General features: G+C 32.3%; 1 protein-coding gene across 3 annotated transcripts; it reads right to left on the bottom strand.

Annotated features, from left to right (window-relative positions):
• Positions 1-25,942, bottom strand: LOC132750800 (codanin-1-like). Of its 3 annotated transcripts, XM_060740839.1 has the most exons (22): positions 25,803-25,942; positions 20,927-22,068; positions 20,285-20,469; positions 19,616-19,714; positions 18,949-19,027; positions 17,968-18,088; positions 16,455-16,567; positions 15,396-15,561; positions 14,604-14,701; positions 13,626-13,851; positions 12,452-12,592; positions 11,309-11,475; positions 10,360-10,438; positions 9,277-9,369; positions 8,342-8,524; positions 7,366-7,566; positions 6,406-6,488; positions 5,568-5,713; positions 4,430-4,656; positions 1,992-2,154; positions 724-869; positions 1-158 (listed from the first exon to the last, which is right to left on the bottom strand). In XM_060740839.1, exons 1-22 carry the CDS (start codon positions 25,875-25,877, stop codon positions 24-26), a joined length of 4,068 nt encoding a protein of 1,355 aa, XP_060596822.1. In that variant the 5' UTR covers positions 25,878-25,942; the 3' UTR covers positions 1-23. The 3 variants fall into 3 exon arrangements, with proteins under 3 accessions (XP_060596822.1, XP_060596823.1, XP_060596824.1); XM_060740840.1 differs by lacking the exons at positions 1-158; positions 724-869; positions 1,992-2,154 and adding an exon at positions 2,678-2,893; XM_060740841.1 differs by lacking the exons at positions 1-158; positions 724-869; positions 1,992-2,154 and adding an exon at positions 3,039-3,185.
• Between the last annotated feature and the right edge of the window lie 1,255 nt (positions 25,943-27,197).

Here is a 27,197-nt window from a genome sequence, read left to right as displayed (position 1 = left end):
GTAACAATGGGAAAAACGAACTGTTAGCAAACAGTTGATGGTAACTTTACCTGTATATAGGGGATAAACTTGAGCCCAGTTTCTTGTACCATACTAGGTTTGATAATATCTTCCTTATACAACAATGATAGCAATTTTGTGTATTCCTTCCAGACAATCTTAAATTAAAACACATGTAAAATTAAATTAAACCAACATTTTCAATTAAAATACGATCTATTGTAAATAAATTATAAATTATTGTAAATAATAAAATACACAATGTATTGTCAAATAACTGATGTTCTGTATGTTAAAACTTTCAAACTTTCTGTATTTTGTTCTCATTGAAAAACTTGTTATCTTTAAATCTAGCCCATGATATTGAATTCAATTAGGTGACTGTAGATGTTAGGTGCTACCTTTGGTCTTTATTCATCATTAAAGCCAAATACCACCATATTTGTGTAAATTTTATTTTTCTAATAGGTAAATAAGTTATCAGATGTAGAAATTCAGTGATTTAAAAAAACCTAATTTCGAAATTGTAATATCAGATATTTTTGCACACAAAAATTATTGGCCAGATTAAATATTAAATTTTGTGACTTCTTGTCTTTCAGCTCTGTTGAATGATACTTAGGGAACATTTATTTTTACGAAAATCTTCAACTGCGAAATTAGCAAAATCAAAATACTTGCAAAAATTTCTGATTATACAGTACTACTATAACAAATCTGTACCTCTGGTTTCTCAACTGATTGTATCAAAAAGATAATTCTGCCAGAGAATATCAGATTTATAGTTGATACATCAAACAAACAAGACTTCCACAGCTTCAAACAGGTCTCTATCAATGTAGTAGAATAGGAAGCTGGCTGCATTAACACTGGGAATATAAACATATTCAGGATTAGAGATAAATATTGTCATATTAAATAATTAGTAATACAGCATCCTCAAATATTATAAGTGCTTGCCTGAAAGTGGGAATGATGGTCACTAACAAGAATTTAAAGTTTCAAAGCAATACCTGAAACGAGTGAAGGAAATAAGAGGGGTAGTACGAAAAAATTTAATGAAATTCTAGGTTTAAAAAGTGGCATTTTTTAAAAATTCAAGACAGAGCTATGTCTTCTTGCTTGGGAGATGTTAATTTGTTTTGTTTGGTTTTGCAGTGCATCAACACAATTTAGATCATATGGCGCCAAAGCAATAAAGATGACTTAGGCTAACTTTCTGTGTCACAAACTTAAAGCAACATCAGGGGTCAAAACCACCTCACCTGCTGGAGCAGAGATACATAGACTCCAGTTTTTCGAACCAATTTAGCCGCCTTTTATGATGATGCAGGGAAAAACCGTGGCTACAATTCTGATACCTCAACCTTTTAAGGCAACCCCTAAGGATGATGTGTAGTATCAAGTATCTAAAGTTTCAAAGTAATACCTCAAGGGGTATACAATACAAGTGGAGTGCTATAAAAAAAAACTTATCTAAAATTTTAAGTCGAAAAAAGGTGTCTGACATGGTAAAATTCATGACAGATTTATGTCCTGTTGTCCTGAACATGGGACCTTGGTCACTGACAAGTATTTCAGAGTTTAAAAGCAACACCTCAAAGGGCATTGGACTAGAGCAAATAAGTGGGGTGGTACAAAAAAACTTAACAGAAGCTGACCCCTGGGTGAGTAGGATAGCTCTCCAATTTATAAGAATACAAGAGTCAAGGTAAAAAGAAGTTTTTAAGTGATCATGAAAAATATGTTATTGGTGAAATTTGTTAGTCTTGGGTGCACCTCCGTGCATTATTTCAGACACAAAGAGCACCTGAGTAGAAAAACCGACTTTCAGCAAGCTAACTTGATAGCTTCCTCACATGAATGAATCCAAAGTCCCTGGCGGGATCCAAACCCACTGCCAAGTGGTTTGAAGTCAAAGATCTTAACCACTCGGCCATGGACGCCGCTAAGAAGAATATCTTACCCAAGTCCCAAGATAAAAAACTTACATATAGAGATGACTAGTTCTACAGTAAGTTGTGTGAAAGATCTATGTACAGAAGGTAGGATGTCCTTTCTGTGCTCCATTGTTTGCTTCACCTGTGATAGAATATCTTCAATCCTTTCATCAGCCAGGGACCAGCCCCTCAATGTTAAATTCTTTATACAATCCTGAAAATACAAATTTACTCAATCTGTGCACAGCCAGGGACCAGCCCCGCAATAATAAATTCTTTATACAATCCTGAAATCAAAAATACACAATGTATACTCAATCTGTACGTAGCCAGAGACCAGTCCCTAAATGTTAAATTCTTTATACAATCCTGAAAATACAAATTAACTCAATCTGTACATAGCCAGGGACCAGTCACTCAAAGTTAAATTCTTTATACAATCCTGAAAACAAAAATATACTCAATCTGTACGTAGCCAAGGGCCAGCCACTCAATGTTAAATTCTTTATACAATCCTGAAAACACACATTTATTCAATCTGTGCACAGCCAAGGGCCAGCCACTCAATGTTAAATTCTTTATACAATCCTGAAAACACAAATTTATTCAATCTGTACACAGCCAGGGACCAGCCCCTCAATGTTAAATTCTTTATACAATCCTGAAAAACACAAATTTATTCAATCTGTACACAGCCAGGGACCAGCCCCTCAATGTTAAATTCTTTATACAATCCTGAAAACACAAATTTATTCAATCTGTGCACAGCCAAGGGCCAGCCACTCAATGTTAAATTCTTTATACAATCCTGAAAACACAAATTTATTCAATCTGTGCACAGCCAAGGGCAGCCACTCAATGTTAAATTCTTTATACAATCCTGAAAACACAAATTTATTCAATCTGTACACAGCCAGGGACCAGCCCCTCAATGTTAAATTCTTTATACAATCCTGAAAACACAAATTTATTCAATCTGTGCACAGCCAGAGACCAGCCCCTCAATGTTAAATTCTTTATACAATCCTGAAAACACAAATTTATTCAATCTGTGCACAGCCAAGGGCCAGCCACTCAATGTTAAATTCTTTATACAATCCTGAAAACACAAATTTATTCAATCTGTGCACAGCCAAGGGCCAGCCACTCAATGTTAAATTCTTTATACAATCCTGAAAACACAAATTTATTCAATCTGTGCACAGCCAAGGGCCAGCCACTCAATGTTAAATTCTTTATACAATCCTGAAAACAAAAATATACTCAAACTGTACATAACCAGGGACCAGGCTAACAATGTTAAATTCTTTATACAATCCTGAAAAAATACAAATATTCTCAATCTGCAAATAAATCTATAGAGGAGTTTATTATTATTCACAATTCATATATTTTATCAGTGAATTAATAACCCTTTTCCACAATGGAAAGCAGAGTTTAATGAACATATTGAAAATTACACTTTAACTCAGAAACTCCTTTTTTGTAAGCCTACACATATAATGTTGATTGACATAGCTTTGATTTTGTTTTTACATGCACATGTTTTCATTTTATAGTGTGTATAAAACATGCTGTCATTTAAATATTTTGGTTGAAATAAATCTATCTAAGATTCAAGGTACAAAATTTATTAATATGCCAAACATCTTTGTTAAGTTGGCAGTGCTTACAAGTCATTGGTCTCTCTAACTGAAAACTTATTTTTTTAACAAGTAGGAGAGAAATAATATAGAAATTATGATATTCTTTTGTGTTATTATTATGTACATGTACATGTCATACTGACAAATAAAACAGATATGCTGAAGAGTAAACAAGAACTGTCGGAGGACAGTTACGCTCGACTATTCGAAAAGTTGTCACAAGTGTGTTTCATTGAGTATAATAATGCTTACCTATATGAATACATAAAATTGTCCAAAAAGGTACAAAGGCTTGTTATTAAGATGTTTTATCGAGTTAAACACTGCCTTATTATTATAAAATGCATAAAATTGTTCAAAAAAAGGCACAAACCCTTCAGTAGTTATGGAGATATTTGCTTAAGCAAGAATTTCTAAGTCGAAAAAGGGGCATTATTATGCAAAAAAGTAATTCAGAGTTATGGGACTTATTCCAATCATGTTAGATAATCACAGAAAACAAGTGTGTGAAGTTTCAATCCATTCCCTTCAGTAGTTATGGAGATACCAGCTTACACAGAAAAACTTAACCAAGAATTTCTAAGTCGAAAAAGGGGCATAATTATGCAAAAAAGCAAATCAGAGTTATGGGACCTGTGCCAATCATTCTAGATAATCACAGAGAACAAGTGTGTGAAGTTTCAATCCATTCCCTTCAGTAGTTATGGAGATACCAGCTTGCACGCAAAAACTTAACCACAGGGACGCCGACGCCGACAAATGGGTGACTGCATTAGCTCGATTATTCTGCGAATAATCGAGCTAAAAATAGCAAATATACTTGTACTTAAAATGTCATAATACCTTAAATTCTATCAATACTTCTGATGGATGCTTTAATGTTTCATCATGGTTCACTGGCAATAAAGTACCAATCATGTGACCAGTTTCTCCAGACTGTGTCCCTGTGTTATTGTCTACAGACTGTGCTACAGATTTATTACTTGGACTGGGTACTTCTTTTAAATTTGATGAACTCATCGATTTTGTTAACTTCTCTATATCAGGTGAAATCTCTGTCTGATACATGGCTGAAATGTCAACACAAGGAATGCAAATTATCTTTATACAATGTCATATAATGATTGGTAAAAGCAAGTTATTAGTCAAGTCAAGTCAAGTCAAAAGATTTATTCAGTTAATAAAGGCCACCGGCCAAAAATACATACATGTATCGTACAAAATGTGATATTTAACATTATAAGGTTGTGTCGTTAACAAGTTTTGACATATTTTTATTACATTTAATTACCTACTGTGCTATAGAGATTATGAGATGATAAGTATAAGCAGAGATTTACTTAATTACAAAATAATCATTTGATGAAAGTAATTCATAAAACTTATGTAATTCAGTTCCGGAATTATAGCAGTTTAGTAAATAGGTATTTCTAGTTTCTAAATATTTGTTACAATGAAAAAAACAACATGATATTCACATTCAATGTGATAAGTTAAATGATTTTTGAGACAAAAGTAGCTATAGCAAAAGCATTATTGTCCCACTAGCAGTCCAAATTAATCTCTTAGTAAGAGTATCTTTCCACCTATTTTAAAATAAATAATTTGGTGCTAACTTCAGTTTTCTCCACTATACTATGATACAGAACTTACAGAATAAACTTGTACTGATCTTAAACATTAAAACAAAATTTAATTTTGCTCCATCGTATATATCCACATGCAAATTTTTGTTGGAAACAAAAAATAACGTAGACCAACAGAGATATCATGGAATGTTAACCTTAACGCTTTTAAAAGCGAAAGTGATTAGTCTTTGCCAAAGTATAGAGCCAGACCAGCCTGCACATCTGTGCAGTCTGACCAGGCTCTATCCTGTTGGCTGGCCAACTTAAAATTCTCAACTTGATATCCTCTGAAATTTATAATGGACTTTTCCAAAATGGAATTTAAGAAATTCAGCAAGTTAAGGGTTAAATACCTGTTGAGATGTGTTTATTTAACCAACTCATGACTTTCTCCTCCGCAATTCTTTCTGAGATTTTTGCCGCCATTTCTAGAACAACTTTAGACTGGTCGTCGGGTAACAGCATTGTCAACAAGACTGGTATCCTGTTCAGGCAGTATCTGTTAAGAAAAATATACACAGTCTATGTTAACTATTGTACAAAAAAACCTTTGAACTTTGAATGGTTTATCATAAAATATATATCAGAGTGAGTCAAGTGCTTTAAGCTTGAATTTTTCAGAAAGAGGCTGATAACCCACAATGATAAATATCTAAATGTCTTATAACTATGATGAATATTAGAATACACTATATTGGCAAATTCATTTAAATTAAAAAATTCTTGTAGAAATGACATATATTAAACATAACTGCATGGTATTTTTTAACCCTTGACCCACTGGTAATCTCTGAATATATTCATGAACCAATGCAGATCAAGGTAAGCCAGCTGTTCTTGCTTTCTACTGTTAGCTTTTCAGTGAGTTCATACTTTGAAATTTTCCCTAAAAATTATGCATGGTTTTGTCCATATTAAAAGATGGACAAGTTCATTCAAGATTTTTTCATGTGGAAAGGGTTAAACAAGCTGAAACTTGTAGCCCATTTGCACTATACTTATATGTACATTTGTTTTTGTGTTATTCATATCTTACAAGTTATATAGTTGCAATAAAATATTATTAAACTAAAAACAAGCTGAAAGGTGATGAATTGTTTTTTTTCATGATAGAAGAAAGGGAGAAATACTTTCTGTCAGGAATTTACTTTTATTCAAAATCAAAATTACAAAATATTGTATAAAACTCACTTTGGAGCTTCAGTAAGTACACTTGTCCTCACTTTAGTGTACAATTCCTGCGCCACTTTATTGGTAACTTGTAACACTCTATCCTACAAACAATAACAAAACCAAGTAAAATACATTTATACTTGAAAATGTACCACAACCTGAGAAATATGCCTGAAAACATATATTCACAAAATACATTTCAATTAAAAAGTATTCCATGAAGTGTACTATGTTAAGGACTCGTAAAACAGCAAAACCATAAAAATGCCTAAAGTAAGTACAGTACAGTCTATATAGTTGGTTTTCCCGATCCAATGTAAAGGTAAAACTTTCATAATATTTAATCATGTAAATGTCTTTGCTTACATCAGTAGCTCATAGATATTTATGTTCATATACTAGAAGTCTAACTGGAAGTCTCTGATATATATAAAAGATATCACCCTATCTCTTGCCAAATACTCAATACTTTAGCTTTTATCAAAATAATTATGTATTCATCTAAATCCACAAAAGGACTAGTTAGAGTGTCAAAAATTTATTATAATCTTCTATTTTATACTAATCATGAAATACTGGGTTTCGTCAGTGAAATAAAATCAATATCACTCACTCTGAATAACAGAGCTTTGATGAACATTTTGTTGGCATGCACATAATATTTTTATGGTTGTGTTCATTTACATAAAAAAATATATTTGTTTCTTGTGGCATATTTCTGGATTGTATATCATTACTTTGCTATAATAGTAAAAAGTTACACTTCTATGATAACTATAAACTAATTACTTTTGCTTGTGCTTTTAAAATTTATCTTTCATTGAAGTCAGAAAATATCTAAATTGCAAAGTATTGAAATTTCTCACATCTCAATGAGAAATAACTATATAACAATTGCTCCAAAACAACACACATACATAAAACATCCTTAACTTTTATATATAATTTAATCTAATTCAATATCCAGTTAAGACTTACTTTCATTTTGCTAGTTGGAGAACCCTCAGGTAGTGTTAACATTTGCTTTACAACTTTGTCTTTCCCCTCCACTACTGACTCCTGTAATAAAGTTGCTCGGAAATTCTTGATAAAGTTGGAAGCTGTTCGATCAGCAACAAAGTCGATGACCCTCTTCATAGAGGCTGGGTGATTGTGGAAAAAATTCTCCTCCATTTGTAACTACATAAAGAAATAAATATAGAACAATATCAAAATTTCATTCCATTCATTCATGTTTCTTTGTCTGGAGTTTACTCCAATTGTAAAATAATTTTGGCGATATCTCAGCAGTCATTCCACATAATCAAGTGATACACTATAGTAATCCTACATGATATCTGAATCAGCCATAAGAGCAAAAGGAGGGATCGACCCAATGGTTCATGGGTTCCAAATATCATGCTCTTCCTATTGGTTGAAACATATTTATCTAAGCTCGATTGGGAAACAAGTTCTTGCAACTTATATTATTCACTTAAGAGTCCACTTCCTGGAACCAACCAGTACTGATGTCATATGAGGAAATATGGTCCTGACACGATTAGGGCTTGAACCTATGATCTCTGGGTTGAGAGGCAGACACCTTAACCACTAGCCCAATGCTTCCCATGCACTTTCTACTGAACTTAGCGGGATGAATTGTAATGAATTAGAGTATTGGCTTGTATAAAATCAATTAATGTTATGAGATTACAAGGTCAAAAGATCATTTTTGTTACTCTCCATAATATTACTGCTCACTTATTACATTGGAAGACTAGTTTTCCTTTTGAATAAAAATTACCTATCTGTAAAATGAATGATAAGTCAAGTGTTGGTGCTTTTTCAGCAACTTTTAGTAATATAAAAAAACGTTATGATTTATTATAATAAATTTATTGAAATAAAACAAAAAACAAAAATTACAAGTGTATTTTACAAGATTAATATATGCATAAGAAGGTAGAATATTTACCTGTAGTTGTCTGTCAGTGAGAGATTTCTGTACTGGTATATCAGCTGATATTGGTGTAATCTTTCTAACATTGCTTACTTTACTACTACTTCCTACAGTAAAATCAACCAGCAGTGTCTTTATCTCTCCAACATACGGACAACATTTATAGAAAAGACTTTGATCCACAAAGTTACGATTGTCCTGAAAATAACAAATTCAAACAGGTGTTATTTTCTTACATGATTTAAAGCTAATCATGTGGCCTTTAGTCATTTATATTTTATTTACTTCAGTTATAAATTTTTGTAGTACTTTAACCTGTTGAGGCTCATACAGGCCAAAACTAGTAGTAATTATTAATATTATTAAAGCCATAAACTCATCCTTGTGTTTGAAATGTCGTATTTTTGTTTTACTTCCTTACTGGTATGATTTGTTAACTGATGACACATGGTCTATCAATAACCTTATAAAGTCAAGATAGTCTAGAAGCAGTTTCAATGTTATTCCTCGAGTATCTAAGCAAAGTCTCGGTTGAGTTTCTTGACAGGGAGAAATTTGAGATATATGCCAAAAGGGCATATGCTCTCTGCCTTAAAACACCTATCAATCATCACACTCCACAGTATAGCCAGGACAGAAAATAAGCTGCTACCATACTCAATAAGTAGATTAATAGAAGAGCGGAGTGGCCTATTGGTTAACATGTCAGACTAGTAATCTAAGGATTGCTGACCATGTGGGTTCAAACCTAAACCCTGTCAGGGGCAAGCAGTTGTTTCCATGAGCAAGCAACTTTACATTCATTGCTTAGAACTGGTTGTTTCAAGGAATGGATTCATGACTTTCAATAAGGTTATAGCTTCCAACACAATTGAACTAAAATAAATTTGTATAAACTAATTAATAGAAGTATTTATAATGATAATATCACAAGGTCTGAAGGTTCATACCATTGAAGCAAGACTTGGGAAACAGTCCTGTATTTTCTGTACAGTGTTTTCTGGTATCTCCATGAAAAACAAACCATCTGGTATCACAGAGTTCTAAAATACAACAATAAATAACACATACCATTTCAAATATATAGAGAATATTAAATGAGTGTAAGTAAAAAGTTTAATACTAAATTTATTGAACAAGTAGAATAAAATCATATTATGTGAGCCTCTGGCGAATATAATATTGTTTTATTCAACAAGTTCAATAAAACTAGTATTGAATCTACACGAATTTAATATTCTATTTATCACATATTCAAAAAGAGAACGCTTTACAGTTAAAACAAGTCATTTTTCATTGACGTGCCTAGTGTAACACAAACATTAGCGCGCTTATAGTGCAAATGATGTCATGTCAAAGTGTTATTACACTAGTGTAATATCGTTTTTATTAAATGGCTTCATTACACCCCTGTGCCGCGGTTTATGTGTTGTAAAAAATATTCACCCTCTGGCTTGGCTTTACACAGATGCAGTGACAAGTGAAAATTCCTGAGTATGAGCAAGAAGTTAAGCTGATATCATGTAAGATATTTCAAACATAATATATCATAATTCAAGAGAAAAAATACTGCATGAAAATATCCTAACATTTTGAAAAATATCAATGAAAATGACTAGTCATTGCTTATAGAATATATTCAGGCCCGTCTGCTCAAACCAGATGCTAAATTGTTGGCTAATAAATTTTAGCATTTCGACGTAAAAATCCTTCATTATTAAGGTAACACTGTCACAGCATGACAAGTCTATTATAAAAATCTAGCATGACAAGAGTTTCATTAATTTTGTATGGATAAGGTTTAAATTAGTTTACTTTTTTTAAAATCATATTTATTTTTGCTTGACTGCGAAACAAATTCTTGCAACTTATATTAATCACTTTCGAGTCCACTTCCTGGAACTAACCAGTACTGGTGTCATATGAGGGATCATGATCCTGACCCAATTAGGGCTCAAACTCACTATCCCTGGGTTGAGAGGCAGACACCTTAACCTCTCCTACTTATGGTTTAAATTAATAAATTGTTATACCTCAAGTAACCAGCTTATCATTGCCACAACCATTAAACTCCCATAACTCATCTCATCTTGTAACTGCGACCACACATACCTGTACATATACAAATAATACAATTAACATAACCTTGTCTATTACAAATACATGTACTCGATGGTAGAAAATGAAGGTACAGAAAAGAAGTGGGGTGGTACTAAAAAGTTAAAGGGACTCCACTGAGGTTTAAAAGTCTAAAAACATAACATTTGAATTTCTTACATAAATGAGCTGGGGCTCTTTAAACAGTAATATATGCAAAGATAGTTAAGAAATATACTTTGAAATAAATTGAAAATCGTATTTTTATGCTTTTTTTAGCCTAATTTGAGTGAAAAGCGTTTCAACGCTTTTCAGTTTGGGTCAGTTTTTTACAATTTGAATAATTATTCTGGAAAAACGGTGTGCGCGAATGATCTGAAATTGTGCACAAAGATTAGTGGTCTTAACCTACATCAAATGGTACAATTATCTGGAAAAAATATTTTCAGCCCAATCATGTCAAAAATCCTCAGTGGAGTCCCTTTAACTGTTATTTCCTGTATTTACTGAGTGATGATGTTGTCAAAATCTACAAACGAAGTTATGCCTTTTTGCCAAGAACTTGGGATGATGGTCACAAACAATCATTACAAATCTTTAAAAGCAACTTCTTAATGGGTTTAAACAAGGGTGTAGTGGTACGAAAAACTTGACAAAAGTATTTGCAATGCCGCCTTCTAAATAAAGTTATATCAATTTAAGAAATTATAACATGTAAAAGAAATGATAATCTCAGAGTTAGCATTCATGCAATTAAATTTTATCAATAATTACTATAGATTGATGTTCGTCATATAAACTATCATATTTTTTTCTACACTATGAAAATAATATTATATTTTTCAATTTAGACTCACCCATGCTCATAGAAAGAGGTCAACAAACCTATGAATGTAGAGTATCAGGTATAGGACAGTCTGGTAGTGATCAAGCCTTGGTGCCAGTGGATCCATCAACGACAAGTATTCTACCACCCAGGGTACTGTCAGACATAATGTGCCTCTAGTAACAGCTGATTGTAAACACTCTAACAGGTCTATAGATGGTTGGTGCTGTAACATTCATAAAAACAAAACTCATTAAGATAACAAATAATCATTACAACACAAAAACTTGTTTTTTTATATATTCTTTTATTTTATTTTTTATTTTATCTTATTTTTTGGGGGGAGAAGGGTTAAGTTGCACAAACACATTAAAGGTGACTTTCCAGCTTTACTATCATAGGCAAGCTACAGGTACCCCTCTGTGAAAAATTTCAGACACAAATGGGCATACTAGTTAGTAGAACCACTGATGTTTCATAAGCTAGCTGAATGAACAGACAATTAAAGTTTTAAAACAGTTAAACATATTATATAGAATGAAAAATGGTCTTGAAATTTTAGAATGAACAATGAGCAATGCATATTTAGAAAAATGGGTCAAAGACAGAAAAGGCCTGGTTGCATATGTAAACAAAATATCATGAGGCTGTGATGTTACTTAAATTTTCTACCACTGTCTGACCATTTATGTTGAAAATTTAACTTAGTTGGTAAACTGGAAAAGAATGAGCATCAGACCTGAAATGGAACCCCACAATATGGGACCACAGTCATGTCAATGCTGTGAACCACTATCAAGAGGCTGTGGTAAGTAGTTGTTGAGAAAACTGTTACGAAAATTTCCTACTATTGACCATTAATGTTGAAAATTTAACTAAGTCGGCAAACAGGAAGCAGATGAGCGACAGACCTGAAATCGAATCCCACAGTATGGGACCATGTGTTGATGCTGTATACCAAATATCAAAAGGCTTTGATAAGTAGTTGCTGAGAAAACTGTAACAAAAGTTTTTCCCCGTCCGGACGCCCTCCCACCCGCCTCCTAACATTCACCATACTATAACCCGGGTTTGCACCAGTGCAACCCGGCCAAAAATTGAGAAATTTGAATCAACAAGCTAAGACATGAAATGCTGACTTAAATGTTCATAAACGCTCAAAATGCCTTAATCCCAAAAATCAGAGCTTGCGGTAATGTTACCTTATTTCTGATGGTGATATATGTGGTCTCCATACTATCTGGCATTCTGTCTGGGGACTGGTATGGTAAAAATGTAACAAAACCGAGAAATTTCCCGACCAGTCTTACACTTAACAGAACTGTAACAAACAAATCGTTCTCCTGAAAAATACAGATATATTAACATCATGCGATATTTGATAATTAATTACAATGTCATAAATAGAGGATATTCAAGAAGTGTAGGTTTAATACTAAATTTATTGAACAAGTTGAAAAAAATCATATTATGCGAGCCTCTGGCAAGCATTATATTGTTTTATTCAATGAGTTCAATAAATTTAGTATTGAGTCTACACGAATATCATATTCTATTTATCACATATATTGTAAGAATGGTAAACTGTTAAAAAGAGGGTTTTTTTTAATGGTGCACCTATAGTGTAACGCTAACATTAGCACGCTTTAACTTTATGTTTATGTGTTAAGTCAAAATGTTATTACATTATATGTGATAAATTCCTTTTACATAACATGGTTTGATTATTTTGTAGATAGTGACTGCCTTCAGATAATACCATCTACTTTATTGTATTTTCTTACAGACTAATTGCATACATGTTTCGGATGATTATTATCAAACAAAATACTGCTCTATTTTTATAATTCATCTTATTTCATAAAACAATCTTCAGTATTTTTCTGAATTCTCTCATCATAAGCTTATTTCTTTTAAATCCAAACGTAAATTCCTTGTCCTGTTTAATACATAATCATTTCACATTTTGCACTTCCCCTAAAAATTCAACTTGTTTTACTTTATAAAGCATGGATTTAATTCAATACAGAACTGGAGCAGTACCTCCACACGCTCACAGAAATCATGATCACAAAATAGACAAATATTGTTTTTTCTTCCAATTCTTACATTTTTCATTCATTATCGTAGATAAATCTATGTGAAAAGATGAATAAGATGTTTTAAAGTTCATTTCGATGGGTGAAAAAGTATTGGCATTTAATCATTCAAGTGCTTTTTCCAGTGTATACCAGAATACAGTATTTAGTGTCGCGCTCCAATCCTTTTTTAGTCTCACTCATAAAGCATAACTATACCCTATAAATTACCTCCCTTGTCTATTTATCACCTACAAATTACCCCCTCTCCTATGAATTATCCCCCCCTATACATTACCTCATCATCACCATTAGATGTAGGAGCATCCTCTTCATCATGGTGAGTAAACGATGTCTCGTTTAATTCTAGAACTTTAGCAGAGAAAGTGTCACATAAATGCTGGTTCAACATTGGACAAGATGCTACTGCAATAAAGTCTCTGAAAAATTCCTGGATCCCTGGGAAAGAAGGGCTCGGACAGGGACCACCAAAACTTAATGGTTTAATAAAACGTTCTTGCAATCTGAAATGAAATTTAATATTAAAATAAGTAAGTACTGTGAGAAGTATCAAAACTATCATTCTAATTCATGATTTCTTTAACCTTTAGCCTGCTGGCCACAACTGAATCTACCAATATGACCAGTGCAGACCAAAATAAGCAAGCACATAATTATGATATATAATATATGACTTGATGATGGTTTACATTTATTATTATTCAGCAAGTACTTTTGTAAAACTTTCCTGTAAAGTAATGAAAAAGTATATCCAGATTAAAAGAAAGATGAAACTATTTAAGATAGTGTGGTTAAGTATTAAGTCATTGAAAATATATTTGTACTTTATAAATGTATATTATTTTCTAGCAATAGCCTTCTGACTCACAGCAAAGATGAAATAAACTGAGGTTTATCCTGTGTTTTTTTTTTATACATATTTGAAAATATCAATGAGATATAAGTGATATCACATTCTTTTAAACTAACAGAGATGAGATAGAAGTGATATCATATTCTTTTAAACTAACAGAGATGAGATAGAAGTGATATCATATTCTTTGATACTAAAAGAGATAAAGAAATTTAGTGTACTTGTGCTGTTTTGAATTAGGAAAGGGATTTCACAATTAAAATAATGTAACATAAAGGAGCCAGCACTTTAGAGTCTAGTCATACTGCAAGGCTGTGAAGACTTGTTTGATTCAACACTGGTGTCAGAGGCCTAATTATACCATTATAGGTAGTAGTAAACAAAGTTAAACCATCAACATACTTTTTAAATTTCTCTGGGTTGGTACGTTTAAGTTGACTCAATAAAGCTATGTTATCATCATCTTCACTACTTCGTATACTTCCATCTCCCTTACACATCTGTAATATAAAATCATATTAGGCAAGCCTGAAATTATCTTTGTTTCCCCTCCTGCCACCTATGCCAGTTCGGATAGGGTCTCTGTTTCAATGTTTAGTAATAAAAAAAAATAACATTCTTTAAATATTTTTGGGTATTTTGTGATTTTTGTGGGTAGGTAGGGGGAGGGGAAACAAACAATATTTCATTTTGGCCTTATTCACCAAAATAAATGTATTCAATACAGTGTTTCAATTTATTTATTTTTTTTATATATATTTTATTTTTTTTTAAATAAAAACACACAAAAACACAACAAATTAATTTCTATTTCATTCAAGTTTGTCTCTATTGTGCAAATTTGTAGCTGACCCTGTTTCTCAACAAAATCATATTTGTGTATTTGCAAGAACTACCACCTTTCTAAATATATATGTACCTAATTCCAGTATTAACAAGTTCCATACAAAAAACTCACTACAGACTCTTCAAAACTGGTAAATGTAATGAATCCATTCATTATACATAAAAACCAAACACTTTTTAGGAATTTTTTGCAAGACTTGAAAATGTAATCCTTAAACACTGAAGAGTCGCAACAATACTGCTCTAGAAATCTGTATACAAAATACTACATTCAAGAGGTATCCACAAGCATAAAATAAAGGCAAATTTCAATTATTTGAATTAATATAACATTTTCTGCATACTCACTGCTATAAGTTGAGATTGAAACAGTCGCGCAAAATGTATAAGGTTTGCTAGATCTGTTTTCACATTGACCAAAGCTCGCACTCTTTGTCCAAACATCTGTGCCATGTTGTAATTAGGGTTCATCCTACTAGCCTCCCACTCTCGTATCAACTCATAAAACCCATCTCTAAATGAAGAGAAATATATACTTCATTCAATACAGACCATTATACCAGGTATTGAAAATGTGGCTATATAATGACATTTTAGGTTACATTATTGTCAACTTTTACCAACAATATCCACCAGTAAATGTTTTGTAAATGCTCCAACACCATACTTATAAACACTTTTTTGGTAAAAAACAAAACATTTGCTTATGCTTCAATAATTTGGTTCAGAATAAACTAAACTCATAAATTTACTGGTTTATGATTACTGAATTGGTATCGCTTCTTAACAAATTACAATTTCTAAGCTCAATTAAGTCATCATCTCATGAAAGTGCTTTCAAACACAGCCAATTTTAACTTAATTCAAGGTGTACAATGTATATATATGCAATAATTACAAACCAGGTCGAATTTTCTACTTAATTTCTTACAACACTAAAAACCAATTCTGGTATTCTTTAAACTTACCAAACATATTTATTATAACTTATAAGCTTAGAATATATATGGACAATTATCAAGTCTTTTTCTTGTACATAATTAATATTAGTGTCATATGAAGAAATATATGTGTGACCCCAGTATGGTCAAAACTTCAGATTCCCCGAGTTGTGAGACAACTTAGCAATACATGTATAGCTTTTATATCAGCTACTTCCATATAAGAAATCTCTGTGACTCAGTCTCTATTAAAAACTGTTAATCTAGCAAGACTTCAACCAATAAGTAAAGGGCTGACAAAATGTGATTTTGACTCGTCCATATGATTTTAATAAATTCAGGAAAATTTTCACTTGTCCATATAGGCTGTTGGACAACCTGGGCAATACAGATCATTGAATTTGCTGCCCCTAAAATCTATCAATAAAGCTGCATGTAATACTGTTTATTAAGAATATATACAAACCTTTGTCTTTTAAACAGATGGAAACATTTGTCATTGGGAAAATTCTTTCTGTTGTCTGTATCTGCTTGAAACGAGACTGATCCTATAGGAGAATGAGGAAATACAGGACCTCTCTGTAATACAAGAATATCAATTAATACTTGTATGACACAAATGTAGAATGCTGGTTTTGTTTGTTTGTTTGCTACATTTCAAAATCTAGAATTGTATGATAGTAAAATGATCTTAAAAGAGTAACAACACATCAATGTTAATGCAAAGTTACAGAACATCAAATATCATTAAACATATCTCTCTCACTAACAGCTGACCTGAAAGCATCAAATCTCAAAATTTACGTTACTTTTATGAAAAATTTAAACAAATTATTCTAGTGAGTAAAGATGTTATTAGTATACAGATTATTCCATTTAACCTAGTTTTCAACACTTAGATCAGGCATAAAGTACCTATAACATGTCACAATATGCAGAATTTCTCCTTTCTCGTTTTTTTTTCTTTTTTTTAATTGGGTTTTACGTCGCACTAACAAATTATAGGTCATATGGTGACTTTCCAGCTTTTACTAACGGAGAAAGGCCTCAGGTGCCCTTCTGTGCGATATTTCAGAGAATTTCTCAATGCTGTATTTAATATATATGCTGTAATGACAAGGAACTGTTATGTTCAAGTCATATCAAATAATAAAATCTGTTTTGTTCTATTAGAGAAGGTTGAATTTTGGTTGAAAAATGTCAGATTTTGCATAATACATCCATATTGTAAAGATATATTTTTCAAGTTTGATCTTTTGAATGTTGTTTTAACTAATTTGAGGTGTCTTACACAGTGTAGCTTTAAAGCTACTATCCCACACATTGTAGTTTGAGTGTATTTTAAATAAATGTCATTAAAATTTAATATTTCAATACAGGCTTGTACATATAAGTGGAACTAGGTGATTAACTCATGTCTTGTCCCACGAAAAAAACATCTAAGTATTTGCATTGCTTTTCCTACTGTAATTTTAAACTGCTGCAGTGTTTTATTTTGTAAATATTGACTTTAATTATAAACAAACTGTTAACTGAAGGCAAGTAGATCAGTAGGCTGCGAGTAGAAGGAATTCTGCCCTTGGTAAGTTTTTTTATCCTGCAATCGATTGCTACATAATATATCATATATCATAGAAAGTAATGTCTATAAAAAGAGGCAAAAAAGAAGAATATATCATGGTAATCCTGTTTAAAACTGGCATTTATATAGTAAGTTCTACCTGCATCAAACTGTCCTACTCGCTACTACATGTAAATAGGTGAGATTATAAGGGTGTTTATATCTGTGTCCACTGAAACCAATCAACTGTTGGGTTACAATTATCTCATGGAAACTGAAAATTTCTATGCATATTTTTTAACTGTAAACAAATATGTTGATGTTTTTTAGACCCGTTTTGTGTTGAAGAGAAGCTTTACGGAAGTATTCTATAATAAATATAAAATTAACAGTTCTTGAAATAGATGAGTTTACTTACCCGAGATTCAGCTCTTTCATAACATTTCTCTAAATATTTCTGAAGTTCTGTTGAAAATGTTACAATCCTGGGATTTTCTGCAAGTAGGTACAGGGTACATCTATCCAACATTTTTAACAATCTGAAAATTGTTTAATAAGTTGTATAAATGATATATTAGCATGTATGTAAGATACAAATAGAGGTCAAGTCATAATAATTTTACCAAATATATTAACTTTACGTCATGCTATCACTGTCATATATTTATAAAGAAATAAACATTATGATAAAAAAACAAAATGATCAAATTATTATTTTTCTTTAGTTTACACAATAATACACAATAATAAAGTAAATTCAAGAGTTAGGGAGTCCAAAATCTGTTCCTGATTCATATAATATTTGATAGTAATTCCATTATCATATTTGACATACATGTACTTAGTTATTGTTTTCAAATAACTATATGATATGATGAAGATATATATATGCATAGTCCCTGATTTTCAAATATGCAAACTGTCCTTAATCAGTAGTTTTTAAATCCCAAATTATGTCACGTCTGATTACATGGATTTGACCATGGTCCATATAATATAAAATGTTTCTAAGTGTTTCAATGATTATGATTACACACTTGACTAGTCTCTTTACTTGACAATTTGGCATAACTCTGTAAAATCGTACCTAAAGAGTTATGGGACCTCTGCCCATCATGATAGATAATCACAGAAAGCAACTGTGTGAAGTTTCAACCCATTCCCTTTGGTAATTTTGGAGATATCAACTTGCACGCAAAACTGACAGTGATGCCGACACCAAAGCTAACGCTGAGGTGAATACAAAAGTTTTCCCTATTTTTTGAATAGTCAAGCTAAAAACTATGGTAATTAATATACACACATTGACATTACAAGAAATATGTGAAAAGAGAAATATGTGAAGTGCACATCAGGGGAAGTTACTAAAATCGCATATTGGGACTACTTTTTTACATACCTTTTCTGTTGCTCCAATACACTGATGGCGAAGTACACTGTGTTATGAACTGATGAGAAGTAGTTCTCTTCTATCACATCTGTAAACAGATAATGTGTAAATCTTGACCCATTCACTACTTAACATACATGTATATAAAAACACCAGCACATATTTCAATTTGATACAGTCCATTGATAATTCAAGTATGTCAAAAAGGTGAATTTAAGCATGTTACAGCATGATTTAATTATAAAGGCTGCGCAGATGGCATGGTGAAGCATTCAGTATATAATTATTAAAGGTTCATTTTACCCAAGATAAGGTTTTCTTTTTATTTCTCGAAGGTTTTTATATTTCGTGTCCTATTGCATTTGATTTATTGGCCAATACTTAACCATATTTTGCTTCTGTATCTGTCTGAGAATTAGTACAGCTATAGTGATTAAGTATTTTGTATGGAAGTCAAAATGCTACTTTGTTTACATTTTGCTAAAATGACCAAAAATTTCACATTGAGCAATACTTTCTAAATGTAATAAGCATTTAACTTGCTCTAAAACCATTATTCAAACATAAGAAAACTCATGTTTGCACTTTTTTCATTTCTGAGGCACACTGTGTCTTTCAAAAACAATCATCAAATCTTGGTATTTTTGACACACTATTTAAAAATAAAGATTATTACCATCCCCATAAATAAAAGTTTCCTCCACACCACCTCCTCTAGCGGTCAACAACTGCACCAGAAAATACAGCTCCACAATCACATTAGGTAATAGATTATCTATGTAAAAAGATATATTTATTCTTTATTCATATTTCAAAATTAATCAGATAGGGTTAATCGAAAATTTAGCACATATCAGCTTGTTTGTTAATATCAGACATCATTTATCTTTGAACCAGTCACTTGTTTACTTCAGAACTGAAATAAATGAATTAACTAAAATATGAGAACATCTGAACAGTAAGTCCTGAGCTTCTGTATACTGTCTATAAAATACACACATAAACTATAAGCAAGTCCTAAGGAAAGTGTAATTCTTCACAAAATATTCATATAAAATAGTTAAACTAGCAGCAAAGTGTATAAATATATATGAGCTGCGTCATGACAAAACCAACAAAGTGCATTTGCCACCAGCATGGATCCAGACCAGCCTGCGCAGCCACACAGTCTGATCAGGATCCATGCTGTTCGCTTTCAAACCCTATATCAAGTAGAGAAACTGATAGCAAACAGCATGGATCCTGATCAGCCTGGGCGGAAGCTGGTCTGGATCACTGCTGGTCGCAAATGCATAACTTTGGTTTTGTCATGACGCGGCTCATATGATGATAATTATTATCTTACAATCTAAACACTCAGAGTACAGCTGAATAAGCCTGTCAAGTTTATCCTGGTGAGTTATACTTCCCAAACATGCTTCAACGATTTCACAGACACTAGTTCCCCTCTCCAACGCTAGTTTTGTTGGGGTGGGTAAAGATACCTTCCCACTCTCTGTTGCCTGGGTATGACATCGTGCTTTCTCTTCTCTATAAAATAAATTAAAAAAAAAAACTAATTGAATTTTTTCCAGAACAAACATGTACATCATCAGAATGGTAACATGCTAAGCTCATGATATGTTCAATTCAGTAAACTTCTCAAATAAAGATCATTTATTTAAAAGAAAAAAACATCAGCATTTGTATGTGACAGTGAATTTTCATCTTATACAACAAAGAGGCCTATAAAAGGCCTCTTCTCAATTGAAATTTTCTTTCAAATCATGCAGTATTCCCCAAAAAATCTTGACATACACCATCTTTTCAACTTTTCATTTAGCAATTTTACCACTGTGTTGTGCGTTACAGCAAATAAGAATTATAAGCAAATAAGAGCAATTATGTGCCTATCAACAAAGGAAACAGTAATTTCAATACATAGAATGTGTAATCTGGAGAATTACTTGAAACTCCATAATAACTTATTTTAGGATTTATCACTTACTTTAAAAGTTCTCTCTCTTCTTTAGACAAATGTGAAGTTTCTGAAACACCTGAATTTTGTAAATTTGTCGCAGAATTTGACTGCCATGCCGATTCATTTTCTTCTATAGGAACAAGAAAAGCTGAATTTTGAGGCATAGAGTTATCTGCCTTTACAACTGTAGGAGTTATCCTTCTTGGTCCAGGTGTAGAGGTTTGTACAGTTACAGGTGATACTCTTTTAACTTCTTGTAGCCTATCTCTTTGAAATTTTGTTAATGTATTTGATTCACCATTTGAGAAATTTATAACTCTTGAAGTTTTTGTATCATTTGATTGATAAGTCTGAATGTTTGAATCTAAAGATCTTCTATTATTGTTCTTTTTGCCTTTGTTTTCACACGATGCCTGACCCATTGGTGGGAAGTCATTAGAACTTGTTAAACTAAAAATAGGAGCTGAAACCTTTTCCTCTGTTATATTTGGTGTCATATTTTGTACTAAAGGGCTGAAACTGTGCCTCTTCTTACCTCCAGATTTTCTCCCTTGACCTGTTGCAGGAGATGGTGAAATATCACATGAAAAGTCTTTCTTATTACCCGAATGAGGAGACTTCCTTTTCCACCCAGTTGCATTATTACTTTGGTCTGGTGTATTCATGAATTCTCCTAAACTGAATTTCTGTTTCGACCTTTGCTCTGGTGTCACCTGCGAATAAGGTGACCTCTGACTGCCACACTGTGGTGAATTTTTTTGATTAGCATATCTCTGATTTCCACATTGAGGCGAAAACTTCTGACTAGCATAACTATTCTTAAAATTCCCCTTCCCATAATTTTTGTCAACTTTCTGATTTGGCTGAATATTCCCTGGAGAATCAAGTGAAGTGTTAGGTGAGAAAACGGATGTTGGAAGATTACGGAAATCATCAACATCTCCTACTGGACTGGCCCCAAATAACTGTTGTCGTTTCCCACCATTTTCTCGGGTCTTCCTCACAGATTTCTGTATCTTTTTCAATGAAGGTGTTTTGGCAGGGGAGGGTGTGGCAGATTTAGATGTTTGTAATAAATGAATGGTATGATCACGTAAATAGTTCAAGAAAAATGGAATGAACTCCACTTTCAAATTATCAAAGTCTTGCAGGCTTTCTAGGTCTGTTGTCTGAAATAAGAATAAAAGATTTTAAATTGAAAATTATTTGAAAATTTTGATATTTTGATAAATGCTACACCTTAAACTGAAAAACAGACTGCAAACTTTCTTAAAAAAGAAATCTTAAAAAGTTTATCAAGTGTTAACAATAGCAAACAAACAAGAAATATTGTTGGAAAAAGACAAATGACAAAAACCCAGCGGTCAGGTCTCTGTCGACTTACACTTTCGGTGAGTTCGAAATTACATATCTTCTTTTAACTTGAATGATTGTAATGACAGCTTTTTTTCCTTTAAGAGTATTCAATTCCCTATCATTTGGTACCAAGATTTTGAAAATTGGTGAAAAAATGTTGGAGTTATGAAGTTCATATTAAGATGAGCAGTGATTTTTTTCACTATTTTAAAGTATTTTACTGCCAAATATAGGCTGTTTCCTCTAGCCCAAAATAGGTAAATTTTTCCCTAAAAATGCTCATATTTTCCCCTAAAATGCCTCTTGCTCTTCCTTACCAGAATTATGACAACAGCATCTGACTAATATCAGATAGAAGACAGAAATCCGTCCCTATATATAGCCTCTACCATGTATCATGCACGGTACAAGTCAACCCGGCCCCAAGTCAACCCGGCCCCAAAATTGGTCAACCCGGCCCCAAAATTGGTCAATCCGGCCCCACGGTATTTTTATTTGGTCAACCCGGCCCCAAAATTGGTCAGTGCGGCCCCAAAATTGGTCATTCCGGCCCCAAAATATATATTTTTCAAAGAAAATTTTTTAAGTCATTTTGTTGTATGATGGAATAAAAATGATTTATTATTATTGAAGATTATTAACTATAGAACAATAGTAACAAAAAGTGTCGGTAAATTTAATTGCGCCGATTAAGTCTTTTATACGCAATATTGATGAATTATTATATAGAATCGCATTATGTAGGTTTAGAACTTCATCTCATAGTCTACATATCGAAATTGGAAGGTATAACAACATAGATAGAATAAATAGATTATGTAATAATTGTACCATGCATAAATTAGAAAATGAATACCATTTTTTATTAGTTTGCCCTAAATACAGACATCTAAGACTTAAATACTTTAAAAGATTTTATTGCCATTGGCCAAGTATTTTTAAATTTGAAAAGCTTATGTCAGAGCACCAAAAAAGTACAGTTAACAAAGTTGCCAAATATATATACTTTGCGAACAATTTAAGAAATTAAAAGATGGATGATATCGTGTATACTTCTCTGACTATTCTGTATGTTTTGTTTTTTGTTTAGCTTCATTTCAAGTTCACATCAGTATATGATTGTAAATATTGGCTATATGCACCTTTCAGGTGTTTAATGCTTAATAAATGTTGTTGTTGTTGTTGTATATAACATCAACAATTATATGTACATCAACATTAATTCAGATGTGATAATCAAACAGTTTAAAACAATCAATTAACAAAAAAGGTATAGCTGTGAAAACAAATCCTTTTAATAAGTTGGTAGTATCTTTCATGTCTTTATTCGATGTAAATTAAAGATGGTTTCGTGACCCACGTGGGATAATTGCATTATCGCACTTATCAAAACTTTCACACAATTAAAGACATATGTTATCGAAATCAGATACCGTCTATTGTTTTGCGAGGATATTATCAAGTCGAAATGAAATTACTCTTTCTAATTTAAGTAAATTAACCAGTATTATTATGTCTAAATTTAACTAGCATAAGTAATGCCATAGAAGAAATAGCTGCGTTCCTTTTTCGTTCTTTGTTTTTATTCTTTTTTTTTCTAAATGAACGTGTTATCATATGACAACACTTAGATATTGTGCTTACGTTTATAATACCTACCGTTTTTCGTTAATTTTTATCTTATTACTTGATAAGTGTTTACATTTTAAAGCAAAATAAATAGTAAAAAAAAATGGGGCCGGGTTGACCAGAAATAAAATTGGTTTGGGGTCGGGTTGACCAATTTGGGGCCGGGCTGACTTGGGGCCGGGTTGACTTGGGGCCGGGTTGACTGTAATTCTATCATGCATGTTAAATTGAATTGAAATCAAAATTTTATATAAAAATTAAAATGTGTGGGTATTTTATAAAAGAAATTTTGCAGATACATTAAATTTACTTTGATGTTTAAAAATATACAACTGTTTTCTTTATTTACTAACATTTGTTGAGACTTTCTGACATACATAGTAAGGGTGTCGACTCTAGGTTTTTGAGAGGTAGGAGGGTTGTATAGTGCACAGGTGCTTGAAACAAACTTTTTAAAGTTTTATACGGGCTATACACTATAATAAGATATAAGGTCTCCAACAGAACACAGCCATCATGCTGAACAAACTATAACACTGCTGCAAGAAACGACCAGATCACGGTTATCTCTTTCTTGTCGACATTCTAATGGATAAATCCAAGCGTTAACGCTTTTTATTTCATTAAAATTCTTCAAATAGCAAAGAAATGAGTAAAAGTTTCACAAAATGCCAATATTTTCAATCCATGTCGTTTTCGACGTCCAATCTATTCATGTAAACAAACACGATTTCTGGTGGATTTCTACGAAATAAATAGAAAACGTCTAAAATTTCCTCATAAATTTCATAAACAAACTCTTTTTCTATCAATCTGTGAAGTCTAAATTGAACTAGAGCCCTCTTTGTACGCAAATATTTAAAAAATATTGGTTGTAGAAGCGGAGGTCAAGTAAAGTGTGCCATTTTGATTTTGAAGTGACAGGTAAATGAAACAAAGAAAAAGTATTATACGATTGGTCAATAGTATTCCGATAATTATCTTATACCAATCAAATCCTTATATAATATTCAGAGCGGAACAGTATATACATGCGCTATGCTTGGCGATAAAATACTGTCACAAGCGGGATCCTTGTGTATTTTTTAATGAATTAAGTATGAAGAGAGCTTTTGATCAGTTAAGACTTCGCAGATCGATAGGAAAAGAGTTTGTTTATGGAACTTACGTGGAAATTCTAGCCGTTTTTTGTTTATTTCTTTTAAATCGACCAGAAATCATGTTTGTATACATGTATGGTATGGACGTCGAAAACGACATGAATTGAAAATAATGGCATTTTGGGAAACATTACCCAATTGCTTTGCTATTTGAGGGATTTTAATGAAATAAAAAGCGTTAACGCTTGGATTAATCCTTTCAGATGGCGACCAGAAAGAGATAACCGTGATCTGGTCGTTTCTTGCAGCAGTGTTCTTGTTTGTTCCGCATTATGTTTTTGTTCCGTTTGGGGCCTTATATCTTTATATACATATATAGACCGTTTATGTTAAATATTTTGATTATGTGACTAGCGCCTGTGGTATAGTGGGTGGGTGGGGGGGGTAGTCACCAATCAACGCCGCGTTGACAACGCGCCAAACAAATTATGTGGCATAGTGGGGGGTGTTGATGAGTCTCATTTATAGGGCTGAAGTGTCTTTGGGTATAGCTAAACAGGTCATAAAATCATGAGTTTAGATAGTCAAAATATACAATGTATTGACGTGCCAAAGCTTGATTCTGAGATATTTTCGTTCTGGGCAGAATCTCGCTTTGTAGAGGCGAGATATTGCTCAGACACGAAAATAGCACAATATCTCGTCGCGCAAGTCCCTGACTCAACGTAAAAAAGTGGGTGGGGGTAGAAATTTGTTCGTATTTTGTGAAAATCGGAAACAAATGGACCAAAATTATTCATGTCAATAGCAGCTCTTGCCTTATTACAGAGCCATCTGACAACATCTTCCGGCGAAACTTTCTCCTGAAGCATCAATTCTAAAACAGATGCCATTTCGATTATTTTGAATTGCGCTCCTTCGGTTTTTTATTTTCATAAACATAAGCGGCCATGATAAAACTGTTAACAAACTCAAAGAAATTATTTAAACAAAAAGAATTCGCGTAAAGATAGAGATGTCTTAATAGCAAAACACTTTAGTTTTCTGTTTATGATATACTTTTCTCTTTTTTAAACTTTATATGCATAGGAAGAATTCCATATTAATTTTGTGTATTGGCTGAATTTAGAAGAAAGTAGCACAGCAAGACACCATTGAAAATACTGAAAATAAAATATTATGCAGTAAAAAATAAATTTTTACAGTGAAATTGCGGAAAAATGAAAATATACATTTTTATTTCATCAATGTGACTCAATATTTCATTTTATAAGTATATATCCCTAACCCATAAAGCTATTTATTACATGCTTTTCGGTGGTTTATAGAAATATATCAGTGATATAAATAGAGGATATTCAAGTTTTTTCTATAAATACATGATTTATTTTCATCGAGCGGTATGAAAATAAATATTTCATGAGTGGCGGTAGCCACGAGTGAAATATGGTCATTTTCATGCCACAAGATGAAAATAAATCATGTATTTATAGAAAAAACTTGAATTTTCTGTTTATTATATACATTTTTCCCTTTTTAGACATTAAAATTTGCAAGACTTTCCTTAAATTTTGAGTACTGGCAGAATTTAAAAGAAAGTAGTCCGGCAAGACACCAGTGAGAACACGGAAAATATGTTTCACTGCAGTGAAAAATAAATTTTTTACAGTGAAAATACGGAAATTTTATTTCATCAATATTTCTCAATATTTCATTTAAAAGTATATATTAAAAATGGTAATTTCACTGTTTGAAACAGTGAAATTACCACTTTGATAATTTCACTGTTTTGAATTTAAGCCCCTTACGTTGTTTCAGTGAAATACCAGCGTGCACAGAACTTGGTACCAACTTAATGACGTGACGTCGTAAATGACGTCACGTTGTATTATTATTTGGCGCGCTTTTCATTCAGTATTAGGTTTAATGTCTTTTTAAAACGTTTCTTTGCATATAATAAAAAGAATATTTGTTTAATTTAGTGTAAGATCGAAATATATTTCACCTTGTGAACACCAAAAGTTTTATATTTCACTCGTGGCTGCGCCACTCGTGAAATATACCTTTTGGTGCTCACTCGGTGAAATATATTCCGATCTTACACTGAACTAAACAAATATCCTCTATATATTGATATCCCTAACCCATAAAGCTCACAAATTCTCAAAATTTCATGTGCTTAAGCCAGTGCTAGTTAATTGGCTTGGACGTTT

The sequence above is a fragment of the Ruditapes philippinarum genome, unplaced genomic scaffold, assembly GCF_026571515.1.
Source record: "Ruditapes philippinarum isolate M1 unplaced genomic scaffold, ASM2657151v2 ctg1588_1_1_1_1, whole genome shotgun sequence".
Taxonomy (NCBI): Eukaryota; Metazoa; Mollusca; class Bivalvia; order Venerida; family Veneridae; genus Ruditapes; species Ruditapes philippinarum.
Note: the sequence above shows the minus strand (reverse complement) of the source record. Positions and strands in the feature narration are given on the sequence as shown.